The sequence below is a fragment of the Artemia sp. Qi Xiang Cuo genome, chromosome 16 (assembly GCF_049724085.1).
Source record: "Artemia sp. Qi Xiang Cuo chromosome 16, ASM4972408v1, whole genome shotgun sequence".
In the NCBI taxonomy this organism is placed as follows: Eukaryota; Metazoa; Arthropoda; class Branchiopoda; order Anostraca; family Artemiidae; genus Artemia; species Artemia sp. Qi Xiang Cuo.
In genome coordinates, this window is record NC_142809.1 from 12029568 (window position 1) to 12044984 (window position 15417).

General features: G+C 38.3%; 1 protein-coding gene across 1 annotated transcript in view; it reads left to right on the forward strand.

Moving 5' to 3' along the window:
• LOC148942572 (FAD-dependent oxidoreductase domain-containing protein 1-like) overlaps positions 1-15417 on the forward strand; it is a 99321-nt gene that overhangs the window by 12815 nt on the left and 71089 nt on the right. The window contains exon 2 of the mRNA XM_089102307.1: positions 11146-11285. Coding sequence (XP_088958433.1) covers positions 11146-11285 — 140 coding nt within the window. The remainder of the gene's footprint in view (positions 1-11145; positions 11286-15417) is intronic.

Sequence of the window (15417 nt, forward strand, 5' to 3'; positions counted from 1 at the left end):
AAAAAGAGCACTAGAAATTTAAGTTTCCGTTCCAATGAGCCCTCTCACGATATTCTATGACCACTGGGTCGATACGATCACCACTGGGGAAAAAAACAACAAATAAACATGCATCCGTGATTTTTCTTCTGGCAAAAAATGCAAAATTCCACATTTTGTAGATAGGAGCTTGAAACCTCCACAGTAGGGTTCTCTGATACGCTGAATATGATAGTGTGATTTTAATTAAGGTTCTATAAATTTTAGGAGGTCTTTCCCCCTTTTTTTGAAAATCAGCCAAATTTTCTCAGGAACGTAACTTTTCATGGGTAGCACTAAACTTGATGAAAGTTATATATTTGAAATCAGCATTGAAATCTGATTCTTTTGGTGTATCTATTGGTATCAAAAACCCGTTTTGTAGAGTTTCGCTTACCATTGAGCCGGGTTGCTCCTTACTTACAGTTCGTTACCACGAACTGTTTGACACATATTTCCTTTTGGTGAATTGACTTTCCCTTTAAGCACTCTCTGAAAGTTCCAACTTAATACACAAATCCCTTTTTGAGATATGCCATTTTGAAAATCTGCATGCACATAGTGTCTTTTGATTTAGTTCAAGTTCCACCTCAAATACCTCATTCTGTCAAATTTTCAACTTGATATGCGTAGCCTTAATAATGCTAGTTTAATAGTAGCAGAGGCCGTAGTAAGAGCAGTAGAAGTAATAATAGTGTTGAATTAGTAGTAGTAGTAGCAGTATTAATAGCAGTAGTAGCAGGTAGATGCCCCAGAAGTTTCATCTTGATATGCTAAGCTTTTCCACGAAACATTGCTGATACACCTGTATCAGCAATCTGTATGTTATTGCAAGTTACCAATTGTTAAAATTTAAGGTTTTTATAGAAGGGATGATCATAAAAACTTTGAAGGAGGCTCATTTGATTGGAAATTGAAAGTTCTAGTTCAATTTCGAAGAATCAAAGGCAATCACAGGACAATCAGCCTTTCCCTCTTAACCAACATCCCCCCCCCCAATATAACCGATCGAAATACAAATAAATATTTTGTTCAAAATAGTCTGAAGATCAAATAACCATGCCTTTGGGGTTAACAACCCCACCAGCAGCATCTGGGGCAAGGGCTGTAAGTTAAGCTAGTTGCTCATTGCTAACACATAAGGTTTTTGTAGAAAAAATTTTGTATGAGCTTTGTGGGGGGAGGGGGGGGGGGCTCATTTGATTGGAAATCAAAATTTCCAGTGCACTTTTTCAGAGTTAAAAGTGATCGGAGGGCTTCCATCCCACCCTATTTTTCCTCCAAATACATCCGATCTAAATTTTGGGATTGTCATTTTATTTAAAACAGTTTAAAGGTTAAATAACTATACCATAGTTAAATAACTATGGTTCATAACCCTATTGTGTTTTACCTAATGTAGGTACGGTGGTTGAGTTGCATGACGGTTCAGTTGCACTGGGGTTGAGTTGCACAGGGGTTCGGTTATACGGGGGTTCAGTTGCACAGGGGCTCAGTTGCACGGGGTTTGGTTATACGGGGGTTCAGCTGCATGGTGGTTCGGTTATACGGAGGTTCAGTTATACGGTGGTTCAGTTACACGGACTTCCAAAGCGTGTAGCCGTTTAAGCAGACTCTTGTGTAAAATCGGCAACAGGCACTTTCTGATTTGTGAAGACTTCCAGTGCAACCCCTCCTTACCTGGTAAACAAAAAGACATCCTTCTATCAGCAGTCCCGGATGAGATTTTGTGGAAAAATATCAGCAGTTTACATACATACACAATAATGGCTCTATGAGTAATATTGACCATGTGATAACAAACTTTCCACTGACCATACCTGTTGCGACCATTTAGGTCTATCTTTCAGTGTCCCTTTTCATTCTACTGCCAACTGCGCAACCAAAAAACACTTTATCAAAACTGAGTGGCAAAAAATGACATGGTGATGTATCAAAACACTTGTGATGAAATCCTGAACAAAGTTAAAGTGCCCTACCAGCTACTTGTGTACAGTGTCCAAGATTCGGTCGCTTTAAAACATCTATTGTGCAGAAATTTGCCACGCCATAAAAACCAAAGAAAAGTTGGCCATCCCCTTTTTTAAGGTCCGTTTTGGTTCTCAAAAACCAGGTTGGGACAAGTGTCCCCTGGTCAAACAAGCAAAAAACGTGCCAAGTTGTAGTACAATATCTGGAAGGAATCCGATAAGCCCAGATCTGGAGTGACCTTCCAACTATTTCAGAGCACAAAGGAGGATTACCTAAATCCAATGGGAAAACTGAAAAGGAAAGAAGCTGATAAGGTTTCAGAGCAAGTCTAAAAAAAAACCAAAAATGATTTGGAAGTTCTTCAAGAGATTCTAGACCAGTGCAAAAACGTGCTCATCTGACATTCTGGAAGAGGAGTGGTTAAGGCATTACTGTACAGTGTTTGGTTCCAAAGACCCCAAGCTTGAACAGGATTGTAATAAATGCCTAAACAAAAAATTCAAAACCTTATTAAAAGTGCGAAATACCTTTCTGATATCTAAATCAGCTGTAGCTAAAACAGTTTGCAAATTAAAACGTGGAAAGGTACCTTGATGGGTCTTGATGGTATTTGTCTGGATAACCTAAGGCATGGCAGTGACCTCTTGTTTGAGCTTGTCACTCTTCTGTTCCAGATGTCTGTCAATTGGAGTATGGTCCCCAGCTCATTTTGTGCTGGCATTATGTCAAATATCCCCAAAAAAGGGAAAGATCAAAATCAGTGCACAGGATATAGACCAATTACAGTTTCAAGTGTTCTCAGTGAAGTCCTCAAGCAAATTTTCCAGAAATTTTGGGGAAGTGTAGGCTGGATTATCGTCAGTTCAGATTCCAGTGGAACCTGAGTTAGGTATTTGTGCATAGGCTTTCAAGGAAAGCTATTGACAAAGCCCACAGAATGGGATCCTCCCTCTTTATGTGCAGCGTAGACAGCTCAGCTGCATTTGATTCAGTTGTGCAGTCTCAGGTGTTCCTGGAATTACTCGAGTATGGTGTGAATGCTCATGTCGTGGTACTTTTATTTTTCTGGTACTCAGGCAGTTCTGTGAAAGTTAGACTGACAGGGGATCACTTAAGCAGACCAATTAGACTTGTTCGAGGTCTTCGACAAGGATCTGTGTTAAGCCCCATCCTGTTTAATACCCTGACATCCGCAAGAACAAAAAACGTTGCTGGAGGATTCAGCATCAATCTATGTGACCTCAGCCTGCTTTCGTATACTGACAACCTGCTAATTTAAGCTGCAACCTTACTTCTATGCAAGAAAATATTGACTGCCTGATAACTGGTTACAAAAGTATTGGTCTAAGGGTCAGCCCAGTTAAGATGGAGTTTGTGGAATTTTGTCCCTTGGCAAGCAAGCAGTAAATCAGTGGCCCTACATATGTGATGGTTGAATAAATGAAAATTTTCCCTGGAAATACCATGAAGTACCTGGGAATAATGTATGGTCACAATGTCAGGAGTTCGCATTTACTAATAATCGAGAAAATTACCAAGAGTATTTGTTCAAGTTACAGGAAGCTTGTCTCCTGGAAATTTAGCTTAAACAGGAAGATTTTTGAGAAGCTTTATGCAGGGGTTGCTCTCCCTTACCTGCTTCATTTATCTCTGCTATGGGGCTGGTTCACGCAAACTGACAGACTAAAACTCAAGTCTGCATACTGCAAATATCTCAAGTTTTTGCTTCGATACCCGCTCTACGAGAGAAACACATTCGTTCTAAGATCTCAAAATATGATAGACCCAATTGTTGTTGTGTTGTCTACTGAAACAAGTGCAGAAAAAAAGCATAGGAAATATTTTTCGAGTGTTTGTCTCTACATCTGATATACGAGTGCGAATGAAGCAGTTACTACTTAATTTTGTTTTTTGGTGTTGAGTGTTCCTGTTTTTTTCCTTTTCTTCGTTTGTATTACTCTGCTACTTCTCTTTTTTCTGTATGAACAGGCAAAAATAAAATTGTTATTATTATTATTATTAAAATTTGCCTGATTTTTGATAAAGGGAGAAACACCCCGAAAAAGTCATGGAATTCTAATGAAAATTGCACCATCGTATTCAGCATATCAGAGAAACCTACTTTAGATGTTTCAAGCTCCTATCTGCAAAAATGTGGAATTTTGTGTTTTTTTTTTGCCAAAAGAAAGATCATGGGCCCTTGCTTCTGGCAAAATTATACAAAATTCCTCATTTTTGCAGATGGGAGCTTGAAGCCTTTAAAGTATGGCTGTCTGACATGCTGAATATGATGGTGAAATTGTCATTAAAATGCCATGCCTTTTTAGCCCCTTTTATGAAAAATCAGGCAAATTTTTTTGGGCATGTAATTTCATGGACAGTATAAGTGCATGTAGGGCTAGCAAGAGGGAGGGGGGCATGTGCCTGATATTCTGATTCATGTATAAATTGCAACATCTTCTGAAGAGACTGGTAAGTTTTGTTTACTTGTTTCAACTAAATAAATAAGTAGATTCAAATTTGGTATTATTTTTGGGACATCCTTTATTTGAATTAAATTAAAAAAAACAAGTTTTTTAAACTGAAAGTAAGGAGCGACATTAAAACTTAAAACGAATAGAAATTATTCCGTATATGAAAGGGGCTGATCCCTCCTCAACGCCTCGCTCTTTACGCTAAAGTTTTTTATTGTTTTAAAAAATAAAGTTGTGAGACAGAGTCAGAATTTAGCGTAAAGAGTGAGGCGTTGAGGAGGGGACAGCCCCTTTTATATAGGGAATAATTTCTGTGCGTTTTAAGTTTTAATGTCGCTCCTTACTTTCAATTTAAAAAACTTGTTTTTTTTAATTTAATTTCTGATCGTTTTTTAGTTAATGCAGCTTTTATTTGCATAAAAATTTTACTTTTCTTTTGCTAAATAGATGTCTTTACAAATTAACTTACGTAACTAACTTCTATATTCGTATATTTTTCTTCTGGCAAAAAATACAAAGTTGAAGATCTTTGCAGATATCAGCTTGAAACCTATATAATAGGGTTTTCTGATACGCTGAATCTGACGGTGTGATTTTCATTAAAATTCTTTCACTTGTAGGGGATGTTTCCCCCCTCTTTAGAAAATCGAGTAAATTTTCTCAGGCTCTTAGCCTTTGATGAGTAATACTAAACTTAATAAAATTTATATATTTAGAATCAGCATTATAAACACATTCTTTTGATACATTTATTGACATCAAAATTCCGTTTTCAAAAGTTTCGATTGCTATTGAGCCGTATCGCTTGTTTTTTTATTGTTTTTTTTATTACGTATATGTTATTACGTATATGATGGGGTTCTCCCCTTAGTCAATACCACGCTCTTTACGTTAAAAGTTAAAAAAAATTTGATTAAAAAACCCCTTAATCACAATGGCATTTTAATTATAATATATCGATATTTTTAAAGCAATAAAAAAAAACTGTAGCGTAAAGCGCGTGTTATTGACTTGGGGGAGAGCCCCCTCACATACGTTATAATTTCTCTTTGTTTTAAGTTCTAATATTCCTTCTTACATTTCAGTTGAAAAAACTTTTTTTTTTTTATTTAATTTCTGATCGTTTTTTAAATAATGCTTGGAAATCCGGCGCCCCCTTCATAGAAATGTCCCTTACCCCAAAGAAACATCCTCCACGGAAATATTCTCCAGAGTAAGCCCCTCCTCGAGCCCCCCCCTCCAGAAAAAAATCCATCCTGAAAATGGTTGTATACTTCTCAATAACCAATAAATAATGCTGGCAAGTCTGGCGCACCCTTCATGGCAATTTCCCTTCCCCCATGAAAACTTCCATCATGGAAAGATCCTCCAACATAAGCCTCGACCCCACCAACCCTACCCCAAACAGAAAAAAAAAACACCAGGAAAAATCTTGTAAATTCCGCATAAACCATTAAAAAATTTTAAATTGGGTAAAGTTAAAAAAATTTATCCCACCCTCTGGGCACTTAGGGGGATTAAGTCATCCTAAAAGACATATTTATCATATTTTCGACCATGCTGAACAAAATGGCTATCTCCAAATTTTGCTCGGGTGACATTGGGAAAAAAATGAGCGTGGGAGGGGGCCTAGTCGCCCACCATTTTTTTTGGTCAGTTAAAAAGGGATTTAGAAAACTCGATTTCCGTTCGAATGAGCCCTCCCACGATCTTCTAGGACCACTGGGTCGATACGATCACCCCTGGAAAAAAAACAAACAAACAAACAAACAAATAAACACGCATCCGTGATCTTTCTTCTGGCAAAAAATGCAAAAGTCCACAATTTTGTAAATAGGTGCTTGAAACCTATACAGTAGGATTTTCTGATACGCTGAATATGACGGTGTGATTTTCATCAAGGTTCTATTGCTTTTAGGGGATCTATCCCCTTTTTTTTGAAGATCAGCCAAATTTTCTCAGGCACGTAACTTTTGATGGGTAGCACTAAACTTGATGAAAGTTATATATTTGAAATCAGCATTAAAATCTGATTCTTTTGATATATCTATTGGTATCAAAACCGTTTTCTAGAGTTTCGGTTACCATTGAGCTGGGTCGCTCCTTACTTACAGTTCGTTACCGCGAACTGTTTGAAAACGAGCACTGAATGAAGAATCTTTTGGGATAATTCATTTTTTTAGTCTTATTTCTGCCCTTACACAGATAATTGACAATAATTTGCTGATTTTGGGTATTTGCCATTATTTTGTGCACTTATTTGTCTTGAACAAGTTAGATAGTTTGTTTTGCTAAATAGAACCAATTTGAAAAAAAATCATCTAAATTTTGAGTATAGTCTAGGATGATGTGTGGCAATATTTGAGGGCTGGGACACAATTGTGATGGCAACAACTAGCCTACTCTATTTAGAAAGAGAATTGAGTACTTGTTTTAATCGTCTATTTTTTTCAATCTTAAATTATTACGTTTTAGATGAAGGGTTTCACAATCTTGACAAGTGCTTGTTGTAGAGGAATCATACTTTTAAGAACAGGCCTAAAGCCTAAACTAAGCACAGAACAGTCTTTTAAAGTATCCATCTCTCGCCCTTCCTCTTATTAAGGGCATTGACCCTTTATGAACATAGATGAACTTACTGATATAAACGTTAGACTTTCAGAAATAGATGTAATTAATTTAAATCACTTTACCTTAAATTGTATTTGCCATCAAGATGAGGCAGGAGTCAGCCTTCTGTAAATTCTTGCTAGAGTTGCTAAGTCAACCTCAGGTGAAGGCTGAGTTCCAGTCAACATTGATCCAATACTTGTCAACTCTTACTTTGAATGGAGGGAGGGTGTCTGATTAGACTGTATTTTGTGTCGGCCCATTTCACTGTGGCACAATTCAAATAGAGAAAAGCTTTGCTACCCTCTTCTTGGGACCTGGGAAGCTGAAGTTTTTGTCATGATCTCTAGTATGGTCTGAGAGAGAGAAGGTAAATAAATTCTTCATTATCTTAGAGTCTAGTAGCTGTTAGGTCATAATTACCTGACCTCTCTTATATTGATTTACAAGGTTGGGCATCTGCTGGGATTGTAGGCACTATTTTAATGGAGTGTGTTGCATGCTGGAGGCAAGTTTTGTAGCTCTATCTTGGGCACTTGCTAGGGTCTTAGCATCTATGTTGTACTGGAGGGATGCTTCCACCATACCAAACCAGGAGTGCCATCTGTATCATAAAAGGGTTATTTTAGCACTATTCCATTATGTGTAGCACCGTAGCACATGCTCAGGGTGGTTAAAATAGCAAAAAATTGCTATTTTAGCACTGTTATGGTCAACTTTTTGACTATAACATGTGTAGCAGGGTTTTCATATAATGAAAGTATATCTATTGAGCCTAAGGAGTTTATTAGCTGTGGTTGCTTGGGCTCTTTTGAGGCTGTTAAATTTCAGTTCATTATCAATTATAGTTTCAAGGTCCTTCTCTTCAGTTACTGTTTTAAGTTGATCACCTCTAATTACCTTAAATTACCTCAAATCACAATTGTCAGCAAGATAAGGTGGTGATGGTCTCATGTAGATTACTTGCTGGGGGGGGGGGGTGTGACAACTACAGATGATATTTGAGTTGCAATTAAGCTTCCAGACAACTTTGGCCCAGTCTTGATTGACCACTTTAAATGGGTATAGCGCCTGCCTGGACTGGCTTTTTTGTCAACCCCTTCCACAATGGAACTGCTATAACACTAAAAAAGTTTTGCTGCTCTCTTCTTCAAGACCAGGAAAGATTTTTTTTTTTTTTTTATGTGGCCTGAATGCTGTTCAGGAAAGTGGGGGGGGGGTAAAACTTGTTTCACTAGCCTAGAGTTCAGTAGCTTCCGAGTTGCTATTACATCACCCATCTTTTGTCAATATGTGCAGTAAGTGTGGTAAGAGTTGTTTTGCTGAAGGTGCAACACTGCATTTTGAGTTATTCAACTGCAGAGCCCAAGTGGTGGACAATGTGGGTATTCTGTATATATCTCGTTGTAGGTGGAAAGTCTCTACTTCAGTCTAAACAGTAACAAACAGTTTATAATTGTCAGCAAATAGAGTAAAGGGGTTGTTATGGACTATAACCTTCTGAGACCTTCCAACTAAAAAAAAGCCTAAAACCATAGTACAACATTCTCCATCACCTGATATGTTCTGAGTTTAAGATTCAAGAATAAGTGCTTTACTTTGTCAAATGCCTTTGCCTGTCGAGGCAGGAGAATGTCTGCTGATTTGACAGTTTCCAAAAGTTTAGTCATCGTTTCATTATGATCCTGAATGTAATAATATCATTATAAATTCTAATGGTGATATTATCATTATGATCATATCATTATAAATCATTATAAATCCTGATATATAAGGTTTTAAGCAATTTGGAAAAATATCCCTTAAATTTCAAATGAAATTCTAATGTAGCTTAAAATCTTACTCAGATCAATGGAATATTAAAAAAAACAATTCTGGGGCAGATCTAGACCTGCCAGCACCTGGGGCAGGATTGGCATTTAGTGCCAAGGGCGCCAGCTGAAAATTTTCCAGGGGGGGAGACGCCAAAAGAACAGTGGGGGCTGGGAGACAGTTTAGGTGGCTTATGGCACCAAACTATAACTATACTCCGAAGAGGATGAATTTGCAATCAATTTAAAATTCTGAAAAGCTAATTGATTCAAAAGTATCAGTAACTATATTCTAGACTTTCCAATTGCAAAAGAAGTAATACTACACGGGGGTTGTACTGGATTCAGCCAAGTTGATTCGCTTTATTTGTATTTACAAATCCTGCGATGCTGCTCCTGTCTACTGACAGCCTGTAATCTTTGCAGATGTAGCAGAAAATGTCAGGATGATTTCTGCATGACTGTCACGCGGAAGCCATATCAATCAAGTGAAAGAAACAGAAAATGCAGGTTAATGTCAGACAGTAAAATTTAGAATCAGTTTGATCGGCTAAGGGTTAATTAAATAACCATGCAATCCCCCATACACGTATGCAGCTATTTAGAAAAATAAAATAATGTTGCAATTCAATATATCCTTCAAGAAAATTGTGATTGAACTAAAAACCCTGATATTACCACATTTTAAGCTCGTCATGTAGGCCTATGGCTGGTTCTAAAAAAGTTGACCTGCTGGAGCTAAATGAATATGATGTTCGGACTCAGAACACCAAAATTAGTCTAAATCAGTGGAGAAAACCCCTGGCGATTTTTTACTGTCACCCAGTGTTATCAAACATAAATCAATGCAAAACAAATATTGCAACTTTGACCACAATGTGATGAAAGTACAAAATGACCAGTTTGTAGCCTAAAAACATTAACGTCTTTTAAGAGCTCTATGGGTCTTTCCTTCCACACTACTTTTTTTTTAATTTGGGGCATTTTGGAAAATGAAAAAAACTAAAATAAAAGAAAGAAAAAATAATAATTACCTTTCTGGTTATTTTTTAAATGATGTTGACACACTTCAACCACATAATTCACAGAAATATTTAAGTTGGAACTTAATACTATAGTTGTGTCAATATTGGAAGCACTATTAACATTGAAGTTGACAAATGAAAAATAAGTAAAAGATATGTTGTACTAAATATGACAGTTCCCAAAGACACCCCAAACACATATTCCTTTGTACCTTCATAGCTCAGAATGGAGTTGTCAACTTGTGTTGTCATGAAATTCTAGCCACCTTTTGAAGGTTCGCAGATTAGACCACCTCCCCCTGTCTAAACACCTTAAAAAAGTCTGAAACTCATGCACAAAACTGCTTCCTATGATTAAGGTTGCATATAGACATTTCTAAGGGAGGGGAGTAGGGAGCTTCCCTGGTCATCCCATTTGTCCTTTCTTCTATCTCTGTTGCTCTCTGATAGAAACCACGCCTTTGGCATGTTCCAGAGCTGGAAAATTAGGGTTCAAATTTTATTTGATAAAATAAAAAATTGCCTTACAAGCCAGGCCCCCCTGTTAGCCGGCCCCCTGAACATGCTGAACCCCTTGCCCCCCCCCCCCTAGACCTATCCTTCCAAAAAGTATCCATATCTGATGCAAACGTGTCTTACCCTGAATTAGCCTTAGAATTTTAACCCTTGTTCATTTTCCTTGAGTCACTCATTTTGGTCATGTTTTGCAAGAAATTTTTTTAGTATGTATCTTTTATGTTTATTTTCTTCACACACAAAAAAAAATAGTTATAATGCTGTTTGCATTAGGGTAGAAAAGGCTTGGCCTGCCCAGATTTAATGAAAATGTACATGCAAACCATGCAAAACTCTTTACTTGCTATTTTAAAAGGTAGAAAAATCTGTGTATTTTAAGTCAACAGGGGTGAAAGCTAAATATATTCGACTATGGTAACATAGGAATAAGCACAAGAAAAAAAAAAAATGTGCTTTGCAGACTGATGAAGTCAACTGGATTCTCCATCCCTCTCAGTCTGTCACTTTATAAGTGTAATGCTATTGACTATTTTGAAGCAATGTTGTCTATGTCTCATCCCTCTATTTTATAGGCTAATGTAATGACAAATATCAATGTTACAGGATTGGCAGCAAATATTAAGGAATTGGGGGTGGTACAAATCATGCTGTAGAAGAAGCACAGTAAATTTGTTGACTGAGTTTCTTATAAATTTGTTTATAAAATTTGGACTCTTTCAGGTATTAAGAGATAGTCCAAAAGCAAGAAGAGAGATAGAATTACATTGGAAAGCATCAGCCTTCAAGCATATAGTCAGCATTGTTGATGTCTATGAAAATGTACATAATACTGTAAAATGCCTTTTTGTTGTAATGGAATGGTAAGTTCATTAGAGTGTTCATACTAACTCGCAAAATTAGAAAGGGAAGCAGAAATAGAGAACCTATAAACTTCCACATAATAAACTTCACACTAATTTGAAGTTTATCTTCACAATCAGAGAAACTAGCCAGTCAGTGAGACAATTGGGCCCTTACACATAATCGTATGCCGTTTGGGAGACTTTTTAATTTTATTTAATTAATTTTCTTGACTTTCCAGTCAATTTCTTTTAATGACTTTTTAATTAATTTTCAGATAAATAAATAATAATAATAAATAAGAGTTTTATTTATCATAGGCAGCGCGCTAGCGCTGCCTAAGTAAAGAACGATGTGGGCACAATGTGTTTTTTTTTTCCACCCGGGCACTTCGTATCGAAGGAGTTGTCGTAGAAACTTCAAAAAACGCTCACTCGATTGGAAATTCAAAGGGATAGTGCCCATTTTAATAGTCGAAAGTGATTGGAGGGCAACTAGCCCCCCGACGCCCATCGTTCCCCAAAACACATCCAATCAAAATTTTGAGACAGCCATTTTGTTCAGCATAGTTGATTTCCAGATTGAAAATATCTTTTTGAGAAGAACAGTCCCCCACACCCCTCGGAGCAAGGGTTTTAAGTTATGCCCTGGGGGCATATAAGGTTTTTATAGAAGGTGTTGTCATAGAAACTTCAAAAAAGGCTCATTTGATTGAAAATTCAAAGGGATAGTGCCCTTTTTAATAGTTGAAAGTGATTGGAGGGTAACTAACCCCCCTCTCACGCCCACCTTTTCATAGGCAGCGCGCTAGCGCTTCCTAAGTAAAGAACGATGAACGAAAGAATGTTTTTTTTTTTCATACCCGGGCACTTCGTATCGAAGGGGTTGTCGTAGAAACTTCGAAAAGGGCTCATTCGATTGGAAATTGAAGTGGCTAGTGCCCTTTTTAATAGTCGAAAGTGATTGGAGGGCAACTAGCCCCCCCCTATCATTCTCCCAAACACATCCAATCGAAATTCTGAGATAGCCATTTTGTTCAGCGCAGTTGATTTCCAGATAGAAAATATGTTTTTGAGGAAGACACTCCCCCACATCCCTCGGGGAAAGAGTTTTAAGTTATGCCCTGGGGGCATATAAGGTTTTTATAGAAGGTGTTGTTGTAGAAACTTAGGAACGGGCTCATTCGATTGAAAATTCAAAGGGCTAGTGCCCTTTTTAATAGTCGAAAGTGATTGGAGGGCAACTCGCTCCCCCCACGCCCCTCATTCCCCCAAACACATCCAATCAAAACTTTGAGATAGCCATTTTGTTCAGCGTAGTTGATTTCTAGATAGAAAATATGTTTTTGAAAAGGACACTCCCCTACAACCCTCGGGGCAAGGGTTTTAAGTTATGCCCTGGGCCATAAAAGGTTTTTATAGAAGGCATTGTCCTAGAAACTTCAAGAAAGGCTTATTCGATTGGAAATTCAAAGGGCTAGTGCCCTTTTTAATAGTCGAAAGTGATTGGAGGGCAACTAGTCCCCCTCCCCGTCCCCCACGCCAATCATTCCCCCAAACACATCCAATCAAAATTTTGAGATTGCCATTTTGTTCAGCGTAGTTGATTTTCAGATAGAAAATATGTTTTTGAGGACGACACTCCCCCACAAACCTCGGGGCCAGGGTTTTAAGTTATGCCCTGGGGGCATCTAAGGTTTTTATAGAAGGCTTTGTCGTAGAAACTTCAAAACAGGCTCATTTGATTGGAAATTCAAAGGGCTAGTGCCCTTTTTAATAGTCGAAAGTGATTGGAGGGCAACTAGCCCCCCCCACGCCCATCATTCTCCCAAACACATCCAATTAAAATTTTGAGATAGCCATTTTGTTCAGCATAGTTGATTTCCAGATAGGAAATACGTTTTTGAGGAGGACACTCCCCATTAACCCTCAGGGCAAGGGTTTTAAGTTATATCCTGGTGTACATAAGGTTTTTATAGAAGGTGTTGTCATAGAAACTTCAAAGGGGCTCATTTGATTGGAAATTCAAAGGGCTAGTGACCTTTTTAATAGTTGAAAGTGATTGGAGGGCAACTAGCGCCCCCCCCCCACGTCCATCATTGACCCAAACACATCCAATCCAAATTTTGAAATAGCCATTTTGTTAAGCGTGGTTAATTTCCCGATAGAAAATATATTTTTGAGGAGGACACTCCCCCACAACCCTTGGGGCAAGGGTTTTAAGTTACGCCCTGGGGGCATATTAGGTTTTTATAGAAGGCGTTGTTGTAGAAACATCAAAAAAGACCCATTAGATTGGAAATTCAAAGGGCTAGTGCCCCTTGTAATAGTCGAAAGTTATTGTAGGGCAACTTGCCCCCCCCCACACCCATCATTCCTCCAAACGCATCCAATCAAAATTTTGAGATAGTCATTTCGTTCAGCGTAGTTGATTTCCTAATATAAAATGTCTTTTTGAGGAGGACACTCCCCAACAACCCCTAGGGCAAGGGTCTTAAGTTATGCCTTGGGGGCGTATAAGGTTTTTATACAAGGCATTGTCATAGAAACTTCAAAAAGGCTCATTCGATTGGAAATCCAAACGGCTAGTGCCCGTTTTAATAGTCGAAAGTCATTGGAGGGCAACTAGCCCCCCTCCCCGCGCCCATCAGTCCTCCAAACACAACCAATCAAAATTTTTAGATTGCGATTTTGTTCAGCGTAGTTGATTTCCAGATAGAAAATATGTTCTTGAGGAGGACACTCCCCGATAACCCTCGGGGCAGGGGTTTTAAGTTATGCCCTGGGGGTATATAATGTTTGTATTGAAGGCGTTATCCTAGAAACTTCCAGAAAGACTCATTCAATTGGAAATTCAAAGGGCTAGTGCCCTTTTTAATAGTCGAAAGTGATTGGAGGGCAACTAGCTTTCATAGGCAGCGCGCTAGCGCTGCCTAAGTAAAGAACGATGAGGGCACAATTTTTTGTTTTTTTTTTTTTTTTCTCCATGCCTGGGCACGTCGTATCGAAGGAGTCGTCGTAGAAACTTTGAAAAGGGCTCATTCGATTGGAAGTTGGAGTGGCTTGTGTCCTTTTTAATATTCAAAAGTGATTGGAGGGCACCTACCCCCCCCCCACGCCCCTCATTCCCACCAAACCATCCAAAAAAAATTTTTAGATAGTCATTTTGTTAAGCAGAGTTTATTTATAGATAGAAAATAGGTTTTTGAGATAAACACTCCCCCACAACCCTCAGGGCAAGGGTTTTAAGTTATGGTCTTGGGGCGTATAAAGTTTTTATTGGAGGCGTTGTCACAGCGACTTCAACAAAGATATATCCAAAGGGATATTCGCAGGGATAGTACCCTTTTTAATATCTAAACGGTATCGGATGGCACTTAGCCCCCCCCACGCCAATCATTTCCCCAAAAACATCTAATCAAACTTTTGAGATAGCCATTTTGTTTAACGTAGTTTATTTCCAGATAGAAAATATGTTTTTGAGGAGGACACTCCCCCACACTCCCCTACAACCCTCGGGGCATGGGTTTTAAATTATGCCCTGGGGGCATATAAGGTTTTTATAGAAGGCATTGTTCTAGAAACTTCAAGAAAGGCTCATTCGATTGGAAATTCAAAGGCCTAGTGCCCTTTTTAATAGTCGAAAGTGATTGGAGGGCAACTAGCCTCCCCTCACTTCCATCATTCCCCCAAATACATCCAATCAAAATTTTGAGATAGTCATTTTGTTCAGCATAGTTGATTTCCAGATAGAAAATATGTGTTTGAGGAGGATACTCCCCCACAACCCTCAGGGCAAGGGTTTTAAGTTATGCCCAGGGGGCATTCAATGTTTTTATAGTAGGCTTTGTCGTAGAAACTTCAAAACAGGCTCATTCGATTGGAAATTCAAAGGGCCAGCTCCATTCTTAATAGTCGAAAGTTATTGGAGGGGAACTAGCCCCTCCCCCATTCCCACCATTCTCCCAAACACATCCAATTAAAATTTTGAGATAGCCATTTTGTTCAGCGTAGTAGATTTTCAGATAGAAAATATGTTTTTGAGGAGGACACCCTCAGGGCAAGGGTTTTAAGTTATATCCTGGGGTATATAAGGTTTTTATAGAAGGTGTTGTTGTAGAAACTTAGGAACGGGCTCATTCGATTGAAAATT